This window comes from Erithacus rubecula, assembly GCF_903797595.1.
Source record: "Erithacus rubecula genome assembly, chromosome: 10".
NCBI lineage: Eukaryota > Metazoa > Chordata > Aves > Passeriformes > Muscicapidae > Erithacus > Erithacus rubecula.
Genome location: NC_136662.1, coordinates 14,560,902 through 14,582,654, shown reverse-complemented (window position 1 = coordinate 14,582,654; position 21,753 = coordinate 14,560,902). Strand labels below are relative to the sequence as shown.

At 36.0% G+C, this 21,753-nt stretch overlaps 1 protein-coding gene across 9 annotated transcripts in view; it reads left to right on the top strand.

Annotated features, from left to right (window-relative positions):
- The window catches only part of ADGRL2 (adhesion G protein-coupled receptor L2), a 158,876-nt gene extending 137,525 nt beyond the window's left edge, over positions 1-21,351 (top strand). For 4 of the 9 annotated variants that reach the window (XM_079314508.1, XM_079314507.1, XM_079314504.1 and 1 more), the window contains 5 exons: positions 4,527-4,618; positions 6,499-6,667; positions 10,324-10,452; positions 10,844-10,940; positions 17,032-21,351. In XM_079314508.1, the coding sequence (XP_079170634.1) occupies positions 4,527-4,618; positions 6,499-6,667; positions 10,324-10,452; positions 10,844-10,940; positions 17,032-17,786 (1,242 nt within the window). In that variant the 3' untranslated portion in view covers positions 17,787-21,351. Of the gene's footprint in view, positions 1-4,526; positions 4,619-6,498; positions 6,668-10,323; positions 10,453-10,843; positions 10,941-13,592; positions 13,722-13,936; positions 14,019-17,031 lie in introns of all 9 variants that reach the window. The other 5 variants (XM_079314511.1, XM_079314509.1, XM_079314512.1 and 2 more) reach the window with 4 other exon arrangements.
- Positions 21,352-21,753: the final 402 nt, after the last annotated feature.

Genomic DNA, 21,753 nt, shown 5'->3' with positions numbered 1-21,753 from the left:
TGTGAAAATGGATTGTATTTGTAAACTTATTTTTATAAATAATACATGTTTATCTTTCTATAGTAGACACTTGATAAGTGGTATTTATCTATTAGTTAGGGGAAATTTATCATAATTTTTGCAAAATCTAACTTTATTTTGCTACTAAGGCATTGTACCTGCACTAATTCCAATTATTAGTCTTCTGAGCAGGTTAGTACTCCCATTTTTTTAGAAAGTTAAGTTGGACACATTCTCTCTCTCAAAATTACATATGTTCAGGGACTGGAAAGACAAAATTCCTACTTGCACCATTATTTCATGTCCAGTTCCTTCTGATTTCCAAATGAGACATGGCCATATGTGTGTTGCCTATGAAAGAAGCATGACCTTCCAGGGCACTGCACTTCCTAATAACCATAAAAATTATTCATATTTTGTATTTTAAAGTAGAAACTTTTTAATATATATCAATTGTCTTTCACTTTGTTCTATCCAATTACACTTGCTATATTAAGAGATGACAAGGAACTAGTAGTATATGAGATACTCTAGGTTTGTTTTTTTTTAACTTTACATAAAATTCTAAAATCAGGGTATATATTAAGCTAGTTCTCTATTGGTATGCCATCTCTCCCAGTGACAGTAAGTTTTAGAAAATAGATTAGAATCAAGTATAAATATAAATTAAATACTCTCAATTCAAATTCTTGCTTACTATTACCAGCTAATGTTTTAAAAGATCTCATGTAACAGCTCCACCTTCTGTAGCTGTGTGTTTTGTCACTCTTTGGTATCATAGCAAAATCTTCAACTCCAAACCTGATGCCTGACCAGACTTTGAATTTTTTTATTTTTAGCCTTCAAAAGAGTGTTGGTCTGATTTGCAGACACACAGCATGAAAGAGATTTTAAAGACTTGATTAAGGGTATAATTTTAGGACTGTTTGAGATGTATACATTGTGCATCTGTGTGTGTGTTTGTGCAATGTATTTATATTTTTTATTAGCATTGAAGAAGAGGGATACTGTTCAGCTGCAGATTTTGGCTCATTTGGGATGGATGCAGCACAGTTGTCAGGATGAGGTCCAGCCATTTATGACCATTTATGTTGCATGAAGTGATGAGAAAGCCACCATCATCAGAGGCCCATTTTTTTTTCTTAGAAGATTGCTCTCAAAAGTCTCTCTTGCCATTCCTGTGAGCCTTTGTATGACCTCAGAGTACTGCATGCTTGTGATGGACATTTTCTTAAAGAAAGGTGTCCTGCTCAGGCCATTTGTAGAGCTTGGAAAATATCTACAAATACATTTGCCTAGATCAGTAGCAGCTCAGTCCTCATAGAAAAAATTCAGGTTGAAAGGAGCTTCAGGAGATCTGTGGTCAAGCCTTCTTCTCAAAATAGCTCTGGGCCAGACCATGTTTCTGAGAGCTGAAAAAGCTTTGCTTGTACAAATGAATACAGAAGTCCTGACTGTTTTCTTCTCCTCCCCTACATATGTCTCATCAAGAAAAGTAATTCAGCTATGCCTTATAAAAGCAATTATTTTCCAGCAAGTTCTCTCCCCTCACTGCTTAGTGTTTTTCATGAGAAAAAAAGAAAGAAAAAAGGCAGGATGCTCAAATGTCTTTAACTCATGAGTTCTTCCAAAACAATCAATTTCTAGATGAAAAGCAGTTAGGGAGCCAAAAGCAAATCTATAGAAAGGTTTGGTTACAGTATCTGTAAACAAGTGAAATAGGGTTTTTATGATGATATAATGTGTAACAGAGATGCCAGCATGTTTGAACAAGTGGCAAACCATGGTCTTTTGACTGCTGAAACTGAAAACGATGCAATATTTGTCTGTGATGGAGAAACAAGTATCATATGCTCAGTTGTCATAGTTACTTTGTCTTCAAAGTACTATTTTCCCTTTTTCTTGGAAGACTTTTTCAGCTGTCAGAATACAGCATTATTATTTCTATGAGCTGGTTTTGTGGATCTGCACCTAAATAACAATTAAAATATCACTTAAGAAGCTGCTTTGTGCAGTTGTTCCCTGGTGCAGCAAGGACATATACCCAGACAGAGCTGAGTACCTACATAAAATCTGATACCATGGAGCTTGGCTCAGGCTCTGGGGTAAGGCCATGTCTGCTCACATGTCACCAAAGGAACCTTGGTATGTGAATACAAGTCTTTCGTGTGGCAAACCAGCACTTCAGTTATACAAAGAATCAGAGGATAAAACCCTCTTGCTTCATAAGGCAGTTATTTATGGGCTAAGCCATATCTATGAGTTTTTGATCCAAGAATGATGATGCCAGTACAATACAGGATACTCCAGGGTAACTACTTAGGCAAGGATTAGCTTCCAGCTGTGCTGTAAATACTATTCTGAGCTGGATTGTGCACTCCCAGATGCATAGGTTGCAGCCAAAGTTGATGCACGTGTTGGGATTGACACAGGGTATGTGTCTTAGCTCTTCATCTGTTTGTTTTCACAAAAAGCAAATTGAGGTTGCATTTTTCAGGCAGGCTGAAGAAGTTCATATGTCAGCTACCAAACCATGCAAGAAACTTTTTCAGATAGAGAAAAATAAAATCTGTGTGCAAAGGCATGGGACTGAGGGTCAGGTCAGTTCCAGAGCCCTTGTCCTGTCTGGTGCTGCCAGGGGGAGAAGCAACTTGTTTTCTCACCCAGGTATGCCACACAGTGGAAACCTAGATAAGAGGAAGAGATCACAATGATATAATGAAAAGGTTTTTCTCATCTGGTTAGTCATTTCCTTTAAGAATCATAAAACATAATCACCAAGATCATGAATTATTGACACTTCTATTACATTTTGCAGCAATGGAAATATGCTTAACCTACACCATGCACATGCATCAGCTTAAAGGTTAAGTATTTTCAGCCAGTTCTTGAAGCACAAACAGAAGTCAATCATAAAAGCTTATTTTTGTTATTTGTATCACAAAGACCTTTTTCTATTAATCTCAGCATAGAATTGTAAAAATGTTATACTTTGCATGATAAGATCAAAAGTTGCCAGTCCCTTTTCTGATGTTGAGAAGTGCATTGTAGTTCATGCTGTCCATCCAGATTTTGGGACAGCAGCAGGAGCGATTGCATGATTTCCTGTAGCAGTAGAAATTATTTCTATAATACGTGTTCTTATAACAGACTCTGTCAGGGCCTTCAAAATCCTCATCTTTTCAAGATTAAGACCAGCTCTTTATTAGGATTTCAGTAACATTTCTGACATTGAGGCACAGCTGCAGGAACACATCTAGCATGAACTGGTATCTCCAGTGTTACAAAAATAGTGAAGATTTTGAAGCTGTCTCAAACTAAATGCTGCCCAAATTGAGAGACTGGGTATAATCATGCTCCATGAGTAACCAGTTGCAGATATAAATAAATAAATAAATAAACAAATAAATAAGTAAATGTGGAAGATTATGGGAATGGGGTTCTCTATCTGTGTGTTATAAGGATGTCCAAGCATATTCTTCCATCTTAGCTTTTGGTCCAGCCACTTCATGTGGACCATTGTAGTAGGATGTGAAGGATGTGAAAGGACATGGCTCTTACTCATTTCAGAGATATAACTTTTCTGTCATGTAGGACAGCACAAACTAATTACTAAAATTAATTGGATGCCACTTTTTAGCCTGCTTTCTGCAGGCATCCTTGTATTTGGCTTGCCTGTGCTTTTTACAGGCTTTGAAATCGATAGGAGAAAGGCACCCAGTAACTTTGATATCTGTGATTCTCTTTCACAATAAGAGAGTGATAAAAAATTTCCTTCAGAATCTTCCCTGGTGTTACCTATATGAATGACACAACAAGAATAAGATTCCACAGTCCTTCAAGTGGCACACACAGTCTTGATTCAACAGAATCCAGACTACAAAGGGAAAGAGGGCAGCAGGAGGGTGCACCACCAGCATACGTCTATGGCACTGTTAAGTTTGATGCATTTGCTACATCTTTGTGTTTCTTTTTCCTTTTTTTCCTTTTTCTTTTTTTATTTTTTTTTCCTTCAGTTACATTTAAGGTCTTTTCAAGACCCCAGTAGGATTGTGAGAACAAAAAGGAATAAAAAAAAAAATAAAGGAGAAACCAGCAAAGGTGAAAAACATTTCAAAATCAGGATGGGATGATAAAAGGACAACTAATATAGCCCAGTAAAAGGGTGACCATAGTTGTCAGGGAGTGAGATGGGGAATAGGGCCAGAGGTGACAGGTAAAGGTGAGCAGGTGATGAGCAAAACATGCTGGAGGACAGAGCTAGACTGACAATGGCAAATGTTGGACATGAGTTAAATATGGTGGTTCATGATGATGTGGCATTTGGGAAATTAAGTGAAACAAAGACTTCTAATATTTTTATCCTCTAATTCTTTTTTGCAATCATGGTTTGCAGATCATCTGATATAGTTACCAATTTTCACTACTTGGAAATAAACTACAGGGTTTTTGTTTAGCCTGTAACATCATCATTTTTCAACCTATTACTTGAAGTAGTTTAATTTCAATCTTATCTGTTTTGACAGCTGAATCTTATCTTCCTGGTGATCACATTGTGCAAAATGGTGAAGCACTCAAACACTTTGAAACCAGACTCTAGCAGGTTGGAAAACATTAAGTAAGTGCTTTGTGTTCAAGTATGAGAACTATGATTATTTTCTGATTGCTGAACTGATTGAAAGCTACTCTCCATTAGGAGCACATGCCATTGTCTCCCAGCAACTGCAGATGTCAATTAGAAGCAAACAGAGGCAATCCTGCTTTCGTCACATTGTTGCTGTAATGTCACAAACGCCGGTCAAAATTAGATAATTTCAGCCTGGAACTAGTGCCAAGAAACTGTTTCACGGAAATGCCACAGCACTGTAGTAATTTCATTTGCATTTAAAATGCAGTTCAAAAATGATGTTCCTGTTTGCATGGCTGATATGATTATATTAAGTTTGTTTTGTTAAATGACTTTTTGATTTAGGGATTCTGAGCACTTTCTACTCGTAATCCTGTTCTCCCAAGAGAATTGACTCTATTATTATTGTTAACTTGAAGATTATCTGCTGTTTTCATGCTAATTTAACAAATGTTTACTTTATAATGGTGTTCTACTGTAGTATCCCTTTTGCAGAGTAATATAAGTTTTATGTAACTAACAAGGCTTTGGCAGCTTTCGCTTTTTTAGATAGCTTTTTACTGTATTCTGTATAGCCTTATGTTATATTCAAGGTTTTTGTTGCCAACGCTGAAGGGATGGTGCAACTTTCTAACACTGAGGGTTGGATGTGAAAGGGTCTTACAGATCTGCTTTGAACGTTGGAAATGACAAAGGGAGACTTTCAGTAAGGATAACTGTGAACTAGATGTTCTAGATAGGTCAGTATCAGCTTCATTGCATGTTGCATGATGAGAGAGAGAGCTAATCTTTAGCATCTCTCTCTTTTCTTCCTTTTCCTCTTTCTGTCTTCTCATCCACACCAGTAATTACCGTGTTTGTGATGGCTACTATAATACGGACTTACCTGGGTAAGATAGAACCCTACATTAACAAACTTCTAGCATGATTTTTAACTTTACAAACTCGGTCATATTGTGGATTTCCCTTAATTTTAATTAACTCTTTTTGAGATACCTGATTTGCTAAAGACTTTTAAAATATTATGTGCCTTTATAATTTTAAATTGCTTGCCTCTGCATTTTGAATTTCCTAATTTTGACTAATTTTTATAGACAATTAAAAATGCTCTTATTAATTTCTGTTTCAATTCTGTCTAATAATTTTGTTTCTCTTTTCTGCTTATAATGCTTTCTAGCTATGAAGATAATAAGCCATTTATCAAGTAAGATCATTAGTTAGATGTGGAATTCACTGACTAAATTCCCTTTCCCTTTCATTCTGTGCTGTTTGCTACAATTCCTTTTCCTTAACCTATTCATGATGGAATCTTTTTTAGATTGTTCTGTAAAGCAATATCCATATTTTTGTCGCATTTCAGCAGGGTTTCTCCATGTGGAAGTTACATCCTCTAGCTCCAGTTTAGCTGAGTTTATCGAAGCATTAACGATTTGGGCTCTAGGCTTTTAATCTGCTGTTTAACCTTTGTGCATTTGTGTTACATTATTTGGTGTCATATGGCAGCACCACGGTTTAAAATCTATGGTGTGATTAGTGGCTAAGCCAGATTTATCAATCTCTCCTCTAAAAGCAGATAAAGCAATGGAGAAGCTGGGGCTTGTGCTATACTTCTGCATTTCAGAATAGTTTTGACATCCTCTGCTGTTCTTGAGAAAGACAAAGGTTATATCTACTCTTGCTGTTTTCACTGGAGTCTAAGAGTACTGAATGGAATTGTTCTTTCTTTAATAGATAAAAGGTTAAACCCAAGGAATTTATACATTTCAATGTGAAAATAGTAAAAGTCAACTGCAGGAACTGAAATGTTAATATTGGATTTGGCGAAGTACATTCTCATAAGTAATGTTACTAAAATTAATTTTCTTTTACAGATCCTGGGTCCTGGGTGCATTTGCTCTCCTGTGTCTCCTTGGCCTAACATGGTCATTTGGTCTGCTGTTTATAAATGAGGGGACCGTTGTGATGACATATCTCTTCACAGTATTTAATGCTTTCCAAGGAATGTTTATTTTCATCTTTCATTGTGCCCTTCAAAAGAAAGTAAGTTACCAAAACCACAGATGAATGTTCCCTAACTCCTTAGAAATGCCACACATAATTCTTAAGAAAATAGAGATAAAATTAACAATTTGAAGAATTGGAGCATTTTGAAGTGGTTTGAGGAGGGGACTAGAATTCCAACACAGTTTTTGCCCTATGGGCTAGTGGGAGTCATGTAACTGCTCTGTGACCCAGACAGGTTTAATATGGATGCAAAATTTCTAACCTGGGCTTGAAAAGTTTGGGGATTTTGTGAAGAAAATTTTAAAGTTTAACACTGGTAATATGGTACATATAATGTGGACTAGACTTACAGCCAAAAGTCTTTTATGTCCACATGAAACAAGTCCTGCCTTTGCTGCAGTGCTGCAAACAAAGGATTGGTTATGATATCAGCCCATATCAGCCTGGAAATGCTCTCCTTTTCTCAGATCAAGGCAGAGCACCTCTCCTGAGATCCCATTAAGCTGCCACATAAAGCTATGGGTGATAGGCAGGGATTGTACTGTGTGTGCTCATTCATTACAAAATTAAGTGGGATATAAAAATTAATTTTATTATTAACTTTGACACACCTAAGAAAAAAGTAGTCATTAATGTTAGACAGCTGCTAACAGGAATAGTTTTCTGAAGATGGAAAATATTCCAACATTAATACTTTTTTCCTGAGTGTTTGCTTCCCCCAGAAATCCCAATAGTTTTGTGCTCTTCACTGGAGCCTCCCTCACGATTGGGATGAGCTAAATTAGTTCTGCTCCCCTTTGCTGGGTGAAAGCAGAAGGGTCCAGAAGGAGCAGGTCTGCTGGAAGGAGAGAGAGAGAAAGAGAGACAGGGAGACAGACAGAAAGTTTGAAGGGGAGAGAGGAGAAGCAGAAGAGAAGGAAAGTGAAGGGCACAGCTCTGTGGAACCTTTTTTTGTGTTCCCTGCCCCCTTCTCTTCCCCAGAGGGGGGAGATTGCAAGCAAGGATGCCTTAGAGGTGCTTTAATGAAGAGTGCATAAAAAAAGCTGACAGACAGTCTTTGTTAGAAGGCAGGACAAATTAAAGTAATGAGAGTTGAGAGGAAGGGTGAACATCAAAAAATCCCACCCAAACAAACTTAACATGAAACGCAGTATGTCCTACATTTGGAAATATCCAATTGCAATATTTAGATTCTAAGTATTTTTACCAATTTTAGGCTGGGGACCTAGCAATAATTAGCTCCCATTATAACTAGATCACCAGAGACATAATTAACTGATATTTGTAAGATGGTTTGATACCATTGGATAAAGTGTTGTGTAAATACAAAAATCCTATGCTCATGTTCTCAACTGTACTAGCTCTAACATTACCAGCATCTCTAAATTTGGTGTAGACAATGGCATTCAGAGGTGTTTGAGGAAAAGGTCTGGTAGACAGAATTTTACCTGGATGAACATGACACTCCACTCATTTGGAGAGAACAAAATCACACTAAGAGAGAAGATTGAGCCTAAGAGAAGAAGATAGGGAAGACAATGCAAACATTCTCAAAATGCAAATAATTCCTTGCTTAGGGTTTCATATAATGTTTCACTTTTTAGTATTTTTATTGGACTTGAACATCAGAAACAGATTCTTTTTTATTTCTTTTTACAGCTGTGCATTGTTTTTATATAAAGTGAAGTCAGCAAAAAGCAATATTAAAAAACCAGTCAAGTGTGAAAAAACATAACCTAGAGCAATAAGATTTATACCTGAAAGAATGTTAAAGCTGCCATTTAAGATTTTTAAGTGTCACTGCCTTTGACTGGATATTGTCCTATCCTCTGTCTGCATAGCTAATGTAGTCTTTTTATTCTGTTATTACCACTTGGTCACTAAATTGAACAGAGAAATAGAATTGTGGAAGTGAAAACTATTATGTTTCCAGTTCTGACGAGATGATAGTGCTGTTGCTTCCATCAGTTTCCAACAAGCTATAATTTAGAAATAATGACAGTGGAATGTGCAGTCCTGACAGATAATGTACATTCACTGCAATATAGGCATTAGGCAAAACCAGCCCTGGAGGGTGGTATTTGGGTAAAAATACAGTTTTGATTGCCATTGTCTCAACTGTGTAGTGGTTTAGAGCATTTAATATCCATTAGTGTTCAGGAATGTATTTTCTTAGGTGTTTTACCATCTAGCAATGATGTATATAGACCTATGTTTTCCAGGGTTAAAAATTATACTTCTAAGTTGTTTCACTTCTGGTTTAATTTTTACATGTTTTTTGTGCTGATATAGATAGGGATTGACTTACAAAATGTTTCATATCTTTTATAAAAAGCTAAGTTATTGTGCCTAGCTTGAAGTTAAAGCACAAATTGTTCTATTTTTCTTCATCCTTATAATTTACAGAAACATCACAATATGTATTCTGTGAGTAAAACTGGTGTAGAAAATGTCACATTACATGTGCAAATCCACACTATTCATTTTTTGCATATTCTCCTCTCCACTTTTTGCACACACATAACTTTCTGTCTTACATACTCATAGGTCAGGCAGAATTTCCAGATTAGCTGAAATCCTTCTTTTCACGGGAACTCATAAGTCTCATTGGTTGGAAGAGACACTTAAGTTCCCACATAACCTGGTGGAAGATTTATGAATTTAGGCTTACATATCTGTACAAATTGTACCCACTGTGTCCTTTCACTGACATAGTCTTGCTGCCAAGACATGCACACACTCTTCTTTTGTTATTCAAAAATAGTAGTCAGTAAAGCAGTCATGGAATATAAGAGAATTAACTGGTCTGTAAAATGATCCTGATCACTTTTATGGCAATTCTTATCACACATAATGTAACTAAAGTTTCTAGTAGGTCACACTGGAAACAGAAAATGAATAAATGCAGCCCAAAGAGTCATTAATTAGTTTTGCTGCTCTGTCAGAAAAAAAAAATAAAAAAATTCATAAAGATAGATTCAAATTTCTAGATTCAACAAATACAGGAATAAAAATTCTATGTTAAAAGTGAGAGGTGCTTTATTCTCAGCTTTTATGGTTCAAAAAGTGGCTCTGCAACACTGACAAGTGGCTCCACCAGCATAGCTGGGGCTTTGCCTGGAGTGGGGCAGTGGTTTTGTGAGTTCTGTTCAGCACCAGGGCAGCTGTGGCCATCTGAAGTAGCACCTGGATGAGTTACACAGAGTAAGAAAATGCCTTTACAGGCACTGCAATTTTTACAGTCTTTATTGGAGATAATCACACAAGGGGCAATACTGAGCAGTGCTCAAGCTAGGATGGGAAGACAGGCTTTCTGTGCTTTTTCACCAAAAGCTCTAATAAAAACCACTAATTTTAGCCAGCATTCAGTTCAGGTAAACTTAACTCTATCAATCGGCAATATAAAAATGAAATAAATACTATTCTATAACTAACTCAGTAATGATTATTCAGGGACATCTCTAAGAAGTGTGTGTATACCTTGGAAATAATTGGTTCAGAACTCCTGGGTGGCTGCTAATGCTGCCACTGAATGGGGGGAATATGTGGTTCTGCCAACAGCCAGCAATTTGGCACACAAGAATTGCCTCTTTGCTTGGAAAGGGTGCAGTTCCAATGCAGGGTTCATGTGTTTCTGCCAGCAGATATTTGAAACTATTTCGTGTGCTGAGCAGTTTCTGTTTCCCCCGTAGGTACGTAAGGAATATGGGAAATGCTTCCGGCATTCCTACTGCTGTGGGGGACTGCCAACGGAGAGTCCCCACAGTTCAGTGAAGGCATCCACAACGAGAACGAGCGCTCGCTATTCCTCTGGCACGCAGGTAACAGGGACCTGACAGCATCTTTCAATTACCTTATTTGTGGAAAGCCTACTGAGATTGTCTTCTCATTATTGTCATTTAGATGGTAAATACATACTTCTGCATAGTAGAATTATTTCTTTTTAAACATTTGTTTTGGTCTAATACAAATACCTTACATTTTCTTGTAATTAGGACTGGTTTGTGGAAGATTTATATCACCGTGTTTCATTGAAATGAAGTTTAATAAATTAAAGTTAAAAAAAAAAAAAGAATTTCCACTGTGTGCTAGAAGAATGATTTACTTTAGGCTAAAATAAACACAAATATTATACATAATAGCACAAGCAGGAAAAAATCTTTTTGTAACCTTCTATGCTTTTGTCTCATTGTTTTGTCTCTGTGTTAACAGAGTCGGATAAGGAGGATGTGGAATGACACTGTGAGAAAACAATCGGAATCATCTTTTATCTCAGGTGACATCAACAGCACTTCAACACTTAATCAAGGTCAGTCACTGGGAACATTTCAGTTTTAGAATCCATAAATTTATTATAGATTTTATATAATTTAACACAGATTAATTGAAAAGAATGTTTAAAAAAAATCTGGAACAAGTGTTCTCTAAAAGCAGTTTTAAAGTTATTCACCAGCACTTTTGAAAACCATGTTCCCTTAACTGGCCCCTGCTATAGAAGTTGAATTCTTCAATTCATGGGAATGTATTTAAATTAGTTTCATCAATAATTTAGCTTAAAAGCAAGATCATAATTTTAAATCTTTCCTAACCTTTATAGGTTAAATCTGAAATAGAAATATGAGTGCAGTAACATTTTAATGCATATTTGACTGATTTTTAGGTGAAGAAATTTTCCCAGTGAAATCTAATTGATATCATTTCTATGCAAAAGATGTCTGTAAAGCATTTATCTTTTCTATTTCAAAGAGCATCATATCATGTAACATGGGATAGAATCCTGATTTTCAGGCACAGAGAAATCAAAACTTCTCAGCTCAGATAGACTTTGAAATCTGTAACCTCATTCTCATGTCCAGACAGAAGACAAGGGTATTAACCAAGACAGATTTTCTCCACTGCCCATGTGTTTTGAAGGCAGTTTGAGGCAGCAGTGGAGAGAGGACTGCTCTGTGCAAGCCACGTTTGCAGCCTGTTCTTCCACCCAATCCTTAAGTGAAGAGCAGGCAGCCCTGCAACCAGTTCCTGCTCAACTCACAAAGTTTCAAACAGAAAATTCAAATTCAGGATTTGATAGCAGGGATGTGTGTTTACATTCATTTTGGAAGTAAAAGCCATGGTGTTTGCAAAGCAAAAGGCATCAGAAAGCATGATTCTATTTTTGCTATTTGATCTATAGAAAGTGGGTAAGCTCTGTGTGTATGGCTGCTCCTCCCACCCCCCTTATGAATCCTGCATGTTCTTCTGGCAAAAATCAAAATTAAATAACTTCTTCTAAGTATACAATGTATATTTTTCATGTCCGTTTCAGTGACTTACTAAAATTCCAAAAATACAAGCCACATAAATTCGGTATTTGCCCTAATTTGCTGTCTCTCACTCCTGAGGTTTGTTTTAACTGTGCTGCATTGTTAGTTAATGCAGGGTTGAGCACAGGTCTCAGCAGCTTGTCTCTGTTTCAAGTTCCTGACTCAAATTACTGGAGATGTTCTGCCAGGATTAGAAGAATTGTTATCAACTCTATTCAGTTATAATATTGTCACTATCTCGGTGATACGTACATTTAAGGGTAGTTTAATGATTAATGACAAGTATCATTTTTCCTTTGTAACAAAAATCAAGCTTTTAATGAAGCTTTTTTTTCTTGTGGCAAAGAAATTTGAATTGAAAATAATCATAACTATAAGTTACATGTAATTATTCTAAACAAGATGAAATATAGTACACAAAATAGAAAAAAAACACAAGTAAAATATATTTCAGTTATTATTTCTAGTAAGAAGTACTTTACAATGGAAAAAAGCTATGATAATTTTTTTAGCTGATCACTAATAGAAACTTTCAAATAAGATTAGCATAGTCAGACAATAATTCTCTGAGTGTTAGAAATTTCTGCTCATTTCTTCTACTAAGTAGCTCTGTGAGTACAAAAGCATTAATATTTGGAATATATATCATTCCTTGCCAAGTAAAATATTTATACTATAAAAAATACACCTGTCTCTTTAATTGTGCTTGGGACTGTAATACACTGATGTACTGCTTTGCAAAGTAATTAATATGAAACTTGAATTTTATCTTATTGAAATTCTTTAATTATTTTTTAAACCACAGCATTTTCCTTGTAGTAGCTAGAAATCAGAGATTGACTTTTTAATAATTTCTCAAAATATGCTGGGTTTTTTTCTGATTATTCTGTGTTGTTTAAATGCTGTTGTGTTAACATGTAAATTTGAGTTTACAAGAATTTAAAAGAGTCTGTTCATGTAGTAATTTTTGTTGTCTTACGTTATTTGTAAACTGATAAAGAAATTTTCGTTCAAGGAATTCTTTTTTAAAACCTGGCAGATACGTTTGCAGCATGAATGTCCCAGGAGAAAATGTGAATGCTCTGATTTCTTAGAGCAAATATTTTGCTTTCCCCTCAGCATGCATACTTTTGAATATACTAAGATATGCCTCTTGCAATTTGCTATCCACTGTCTGTTTGAAAACAGCAAATCCCTTCCACTATCTGTGTGGCTTTAATAAAGTGAGTAACAGCTCTGATCCTGTCATAAGAGGTTTTTCAATACCTTTCAGCTTGAGAAATTCAGTTCTCTCAGCTCTGGACAGAAGTGCTCCCTATGATCATTTTTAAAGTTCTAATAGCTTTATGTAGTACCTTGGTGTCTAAACATTTGATTGCTACTGTTGTGTAACAGTGATTTTGTATACATTAGTAAATATCACTTTCACTAGATATTTACTTTGGGGATTTGGACAGCACTTGTGAAGTACTGGAATTTAACTCTATTTCCCTGCTCCCATTTCAATGCATAGCTCAAATACATCCAGAAATTTTCAGCTGAATTACATTCTAGAAATCCTACATGATTCATGATGAATAAAAATTATTCTTTATTGAAGCTGTCAGGCTAAAATTAAGGAACTGACCTTTTTTTTTCTGTTTCTTTTGCTTTAGGAATGACTGGCAATTACCTACTAACAAACCCTCTTCTTCGACCACACGGCACTAACAACCCCTATAACACATTGCTCGCAGAAACAGTTGTATGTAATGCCCCTTCAGCTCCTGTGTTTAACTCACCAGGTGTGCTTATACTTCCTGAATAAACTGCTTTTCTTGGCTCCCTCCAAATTCCCTCTTTTCCCTAGATAGAAACACCCCAGCCGTGCAGCCTGAATTTCTGAAATAAATTTGAGAAATACAGTATTGCCAATGTCAGCTTGTAAAACTGCACTATATTATAGTAATGCCTTTGCCCTAACAGTATTTACCAATAATTATCCATGTTTTTAACACAGGTGGCATAAATCTTAATATACTATTAAAGGACTGACACCACATGGTCCGAGAGCCCATCTTCAAGATATATATCACTTAGAGGTATCATGTCTATGCAATATAAGGTTGACTCTAAAGCTTGCTGAGAAAACCCTGCTCATGGAATGGATGAGATACTAAAGCAGTGCAAGGCATCTTGACACCTTTGGATACCCCAGTGCTAAAATTGTATCCAGTCAAACAGATCTAAACTATAGTATAGTGCAGCTTTATGGGAGATCATTTTCCTGTAGGAAAATTTTGTGATTAACAGTTAGAACAGTTTAGTTCTGTAGGAATAAAGGGTGTCATCATTTATCTAACATTTTGTTGTTACATTATCTACTTGCTTTTTTTAATGATGTTGCAGTTCATCAGTAAATATCTTGCAGATACTGTTTGATGAGTCCTAAGATCACTCTAGTGTAAATACAATGATAAATATTTGAAAAAGAGCTCATAAAATCTTGTTTCCAGTTTTTATTTCAAGTCTCCTTTTTAACTGAACTGTAGTTTCTATTTTCATTCTCTTGTTTTCTTACTTTCCTTATGCTTTCCTCTAGCAACCTACAGAGAGACAAGTATGGGAGTAAAACTTAACTTTGCCTATCAAATGTAAATTTTTTCAGCATGATTTTTAATGGGCACAATTAAAACATAACTAGCGGTCATGAAGTAGACTCAGCGGGCAAGTGGTTCACAATTTACAAATAAAATGTTTCCACATTCAAAAAGTACTTGCACACTGCTTTTTGGGAAACATCATGAGGTCTATAGCAAACTCTATTGGTAACACAAGTTATGCAATGCTAAAATAATTTGCTGTTTAAAACCAAAGCAGTGTCATGCCAAAATGTTTAACAATTTACTTATATTTTTACATTCCTACAGTAATCTTGCTACAGGCTATGAAAGATTTCAAATTAATTACCTGATCATGGGCAACAAAATTTGCCTCATCAAACCAATTTGAATATATTCTAGCATGCTTAACTCTGCAGTATATCATAGAAAACTCATTTTGGATTATCAGATGTATTTTGATATCTCTTTAGCAGAGGAAAAGAAAATTAAAATTACAGCATTAAATCACTTTCATGAGGGAAATGAATCCAGCATGTGGTCCATGTGTTGTCTACTTTTATAAATGCCATATGTTCTGCACAGCTAAATCTATTGCAAGAAAAATCTTGGAACATACACGAAATTGCAAAACTACATAGTTGTTTAATCAAAGCTTAAAGAGACCTTTCAAACAACCCTCATCACTGCTAAAATCTTAGTGCACATGAACACAAATGTAAAATTACTTGCAAATTGCTCAGAATTTATTTGGAAATTATTACTCTGTTTTTTTAAAGTTGAAGACAAAAATTTTTTCCATGAGAAAATGCAATTTCTTTTTAATTGAAAACAATATTTCCAGAGAATATTGAATTTTCTAGGATAAGCTGCAGCTTTAATTATGGGGAAAAAAAAAGTCACAGAATGAGAAAATGTAAAATCTTTTCCAAAAAACTTTTCCCTTATACTCCTCCAAGCCTTGCATATTATGCAGCAGCCTCACAGTGGTCAGTCTCATTTCAGTAAAGTCACTTCATTCTTTCTTTACTTCCAGACATATCTGTAAATAAAGTGCTTTTCTAGGAATGCTCTAACCATCTGATTTCCATGGTTCAGACTGTTTAATTTCTTGCAAAGTTTTTTTTTTCTTTTTTTTTCCTTTGCTTGGGAAGCACTGTGCTGTCATAGTTTACATGTCTTTGTGTCTATAGGAAAACCTTTTCTTTATCAAGTTATCAGAAAAAAAAAAAAAAGCCAAACCCCAAAGCATAAAGACTTTAATCATCATAAGACTTCATTCCCCCCCCCCCCCCTTAAACTCCTTTTCATGTTTTCAGCAGACTTACCCAATCTGTCATTCCTTCAACAGCTATGAGATATCAGCCATGGCTGATTTCCTCTTCCCATTCCACAACTAATATTTATTCTTTGGTTTAATTTCTGTGACCCATACTTACAGAAATTCCTAACATTTCTGCATTTGACTTCCATGCCCATGGTAACTGTGGGCCTAACTCTTAATTAACTATTCTGGTTCATTCAGTGCTGTCACTGTGACTGATGCAGACTGCAGGCAAACTTTGACCTTTAGGAGCCTGGGGCCTTTGTTGGCAGACAGAATATTAGTGCAAAAAATTGCATTAAGTGGGAAAAGAAAAGCTGTTATTGCTTAGTAATCTAATTTGCTGAACCCTTGCTCTGACTAAGTTGCTGAGAAGCTCAGTAATTCTTCATCATGTTACAATAAATCATTTTACTTTCTTTTATATATCAGCTACTCTTAGGCCAGATAGCCTGAGCAGACAGACATGATGTGAGTTGTCCAAAGTGAGTCATTCCACCTGCTGTCTATCGTGTTGTTGGATGGTGCTTGTGGGCCCTGGTCCCTGTAGTGTGAAAGATGGCTGTCCTTGTTTAACATAAATTCTTTGTATTTATCCATTTTTTTCATTCTTTTCTTTACTTCATCTCCTAGAAAAAAAAAAAAAAAAAACAACACAGGAAAAAAATGTTAGAAATGTTGTTAAAGTAGTTGCTTGCCAGTTATGTGGGTTTATGTTGTACATTTACCTTCAGTTATGTCTGTGATCTAATTCCTTTTTAATTTAGTGTCGTTTAGGACAAATTCTGTTAATTTTCTTTTGCTAAATCATGGTGATGTACTTCAAAACATAGATGTTTCCAAACGAATTGCTTTGCATTACATATGCAAGGGCATGGAGTGAACGGTTCCTTGTGGAAAAGTCACAGAATTGACACTAAATTAAGAAATTCAAATGCCACTATTCCCCACAGGAAACACACATTACTATTTTTAGAATGCATCTTTCCTATAAGGTGTGCAACTGTTTACATTTGAGAATGTTCAATAACCTAACTTTTCTCAAGTTTTACTTCCAAGTACAACTTTGTCCTGAACTACATTAAAGAACTTTGTTAAAAAAACAAACAAAAAACCAAAAGTGATGAAAACATGTCAGGCAATAACCAGAGGTGTCCTTTTCCATTTCAGGACATTCACTGAACAATGCCAGGGATACAAGTGCCATGGATACTCTACCGCTAAATGGTAATTTCAACAACAGCTACTCATTGCGCAACGGAGACTATAACGACAGCGTGCAAGTTGTAGACTGTGGACTAAGCCTGAATGATACAGCTTTTGAGAAAATGATCATTTCAGAGTTAGTGCACAACAACCTGCGGGGCAGCAGCAAGAACCACAACCTGGAGCGGGCGCTGCCGGCCAAGGCTGTGATGGGCGGGAGCAGCAGCGAAGATGACGCCATCGTGGCAGACGCCTCCTCTTTGATGCACAGTGACACCCCCGGGCTGGAGCTCCACCACAAAGAGCTGGAGGCCCCACTCATCCCTCAGCGGACTCACTCCCTTCTGTACCAGCCCCAGAAGAAAGTGAAGACCGAGGGCACTGACAGCTACGTCTCACAGCTGACGGCCGAGGCTGACGACCACCTCCAGTCCCCCAACAGAGACTCTCTTTACACGAGCATGCCCAACCTCAGAGACTCTCCCTACCCAGAGAGCAGCCCCGACGTTGAAGAAGACCTCTCTCCTTCCAGGAGGAGTGAAAACGAGGACATTTACTACAAGAGCATGCCAAACCTAGGAGCTGGCCATCAGCTTCAGATGTACTATCAAATCAGCAGGGGTAATAGCGACGGCTATATCATTCCCATTAACAAGGAAGGATGTATTCCCGAAGGAGATGTTAGAGAAGGACAAATGCAACTAGTGACAAGCCTTTAATAGTGTAGCAAAGAAATATTAAAGGCCACGTTCAAGTATTAAAAAGACTTAATTGGCCCCGTGCAGGCTCCCTCATATCTGCTCGAAGAGACAATTCTGTTGACCCTGTGGTTCTCCAGTAACAGGGATGACTGGACCTCGCAGTTCTGTGAATTTTTATAAAACAAAAACTTTGTATATACACAGAGTATACTAAAATGAATTATTTGTTACAAAGAAAAGAAATACCAACAAGGTATTTAAGATATCTTCTGCTGCTGAATTTAACAAAATTGTGAAAAAAAGAGAAATAAACACTTTCCAGCCATTTTACTGCAGCAGTTTGTGAACTAAATTTGTAAATATGGCTGCACCATTTTTTTTTTCTTAGGCCTACATTGTATTATATACAAGGCGTAGGCTTTAAAATCCTGTGGGACAAATTTACTGTACCTTACTATTCCTGACAAGACTTGCAAAAGCAGGAGAGATATTCTGCATCAGTTTGCAGTTCACTGCAAATCTTTTCCATTAGGGCAAAGATGGAATACATGTCTAACCACTAGCAATCAAGCCACAGGCCTTATTTCATATATTTCCTCAACTGTACAATGAACCGTTCTCATGAAAAAATGGCTAAAGAAATTATATTTTGTTCTATTGCTAGGGTAAAATAAATACATTTGTGTCCAACTGAAATATAATTGTCATTAAAAAATAATTTTAAAGAGTTTGAAGAAAATATTGTGAAAAGCTCTTGGTTGCACATATGTTATAAGCTGTTTTTCTTACACTGTTCATAGTACGATAGTTTGTTTAAAATGCAAGTTCTACCTGTTTTCACTTATTTTTTCACTGTAAACAGTGTTCTGCTTTGACAAGTTAGTTTTTATTCTTAAGTTTTGAATTTTTATTGCCAAAAAAACCCATAATTCGGGGAGAAAGTTGTTTTAGAAGCCAATTATGCCAAGCCTTGCACAAATTTGGTGTAGCTAACAAAGATTGTAACTCAATTCCCTGTTCATTCTTTAATCAGGGTTGGGTGGTAAGGGGTAAAGGGGACACTGGACACTTCTCACAAGCTTTCTCGTGAATAAAAGGTGCCTGTCCTTTAAAAAAAAAATAAATAAAACATAACTATAACTCTTCCATATTCCTTCTGCCTATATTTAGTAATTAATTTATTTTATGATAAAAAAATCAAATGAAATGTAAATTGTTTCAACAAAATTCTGCTTTTTTCATCCCTTTGTGTAAACCTGTTAATAATGAGCCCATCACTAATATCCAGTGTAAAGTTTAACACCTGTTTGACAGTAAATAAATGTGAATTTTTTTCCAAATAGGTAAAATGTGCATTATTATGTACGAAACATAATTGGCATCAGCAGTCCTTCAGCCCAGATGTGTCCTGCCTAGAATGGCATCTTTACATTTCATGATTTAAGTGTTGAGAATTCAGCAGAAACTGTCCATAACTCTGCAGAAGACAGGTCATCTTTACTATTCTTTTGTCACAATTGAATAGGATCAAGCCCAGATATAGCAGGGTCATTAGGAAAATGTACTCTAAATTCATATATTTACATAACTTTTAAGTAGGCATCTGCACTGAAATTAAAAATAAGGTGGTAACCACCATTCTCATATTCTTGGCAACAGTAATTAGCAGTTAATTATTAGTGATGAAGATACATTGTTGCAGGGAGAAAACACAAATAAGCAGCATTTGGCCAGCAGTCTGAGTGCTATCTAAATAATTCATCCATCATGGCACTGGTTTCTGTTAGATAAATAAGCATGACTGTCCCTATTTTTATCAAGCTAGAGAAGTGCAGAAGGCAGCTGATGCCCAAGATGTTATCTACAAGTCAGCAGCTAAATTGGAAGTCTGAAATCTTTGTTGTGTTGATTCCCAAGCCTCTTTTGTTCCTCTCATCCAGGGCCTTTCAGAGATAGGATCAAGGACTGCATTGTCACCACTTCCTAAACTGTTCTTTCAAATAACTCTCAAATTAATGCCCCATCATCACAGAGGCCACAGTTTAACCTGTGGCCACTCTGATTTTCTGTATGAGAACAGCAAAAATTTGCTTGATAGATGTATTGTTACCTTCTGATGTATTGGAATATATAAAGTCCTTTTGGGAAACAAGTCAGTGTATTTTTAAGAAGTTTGGATTTAAGAATGTTTTGGGCAAGACTTCCCACTGTTGAGGAGGTCCAAACGCTAAAAAACTAAAATCCAGGTTGAGATGGAACTGTGGGGTTCAGGTAACCTCAATTTATCTGTTCAGAACTGTGACACTGTAGCAACTGTTCGTGAGTAAAAAAGGAATCTTCTACCATCAGCCACTGGTAACTTCTGCCAGTAAGTTCCTTAACACTTCAAAGTTACTGTGTTTGCAGTAGAGTCACTGAAACGTTTAAAATTTAATCAGAAATTGTTTACTTCTGTTTAGTAGAGATGCTTTAAAAATTGGAAATCTCTATGAAATAGAACTTAATTCTGATTCAGGGTACACAGCAGACTCCTTGGAGCAAAACTTATTCCCTTTGTCTGGGAAAAGCATACTTGCTGCCTTCCATCTAGGAAATCATGTTCTTAAGGATTTCAAAATATTATTACTCAAGTAATTACAGTACACATGACCTAATAACATCACCAACTTTCTGCAGAATCTTAAACTGTGTTCTGAGCAATTACTCCTTTCTGTCTAATTAAAGGCGGCAGAACTACATACTGGAGGAAGGTTTGTGATCTTAAATACATATTCAATTGCAAATGTAACAAGTATTCATAAAACAAGAAAATGCAGCTGAAGAACCTAAGATGAACCAGCTGAACCTAAGTATCATAAGGGAATTATTTTGTTAGCTTCTTTGTAATGTAGATGTTGCTTTTTAGTGAGCCTGGTTTTTTCTGTTTTTTTTTTAATGTTGAGCAAGTGAGTGTCCTGTGTTTAGCTAGCAGCCAATACATTGCCAAATTTCCGTTGGTGTAATTTCTCAGTGTAGTAGGTTACAGTATAATTATATAGTTGACAGCTTATTGTAATTTATGTTCTCTTCCATCATTCCTGCCATCTTGTCTTGGGATCAGAAGGACAGAAGAATTCAGAGGAAGAGTTCAAGAATAGAAAAATAATGGCAGCAGAATTAATGGAAACAAGTGTTTCTTCAGGGTCATCAGTTAAGCAGTTCCTATGATGGTGCCCATGATATGTTGCTATTTTAGGCACTTTCAGAAGAGCTGTAATTTTCTTATGGCTGGAAATCTGTTAGTATCAGTGTTAACCCTACTGGCTCAGATCAATTCTTCCTTGTAACTTCAGTCCAGTTATATAAATTCCTACAAAAGATTGAATGGGATGTGCATTTAGTGAACTGTTGTATAATGGTGCTATGCAGTGTTTAATATAAAATACATCTCAATTCTACATAAGTGAACCATAACATGAAGAAATGCAACACTGGTAATAACTTCTTAGTTAAAACTAACCTTTATCTGTAAATTCTACAATACACCTTTGCTTATTTTAAATTTGAAATGAAGTTACTAATAAAGTTTACATATATTCACTTATGTAGGCAATAAAAGGTGTTTCAAATTGCCATAAATTATGGATAAAATATGTGTCATACTTGATGTTCTAAGTTTTAAGGATTTTTTTGAAACTACTCAGAACAGACATTAACAGAGCAACAAAAAAAGTAAACAGTCCCTGTGTACTGTAGCTGGTACTATCCCACTTTGTCTCAAAAATAAAAAAACTTTCTCTTATAGACCTGAATAAAATTACTTTTCACAATCAAGAGAAGCTACTGGTAGACAATCATATACATATCCAAAGATAGACACACACAACATTTTAATTCACTAATTCTAGGGAACAATGAAGAATTTAAAATTATGGGATTCAGCAGTAATCCTTGAGTTTTTCAGTAATCCTGCAAAGACATCCCAGAGAGATTACAGTAAAGCATT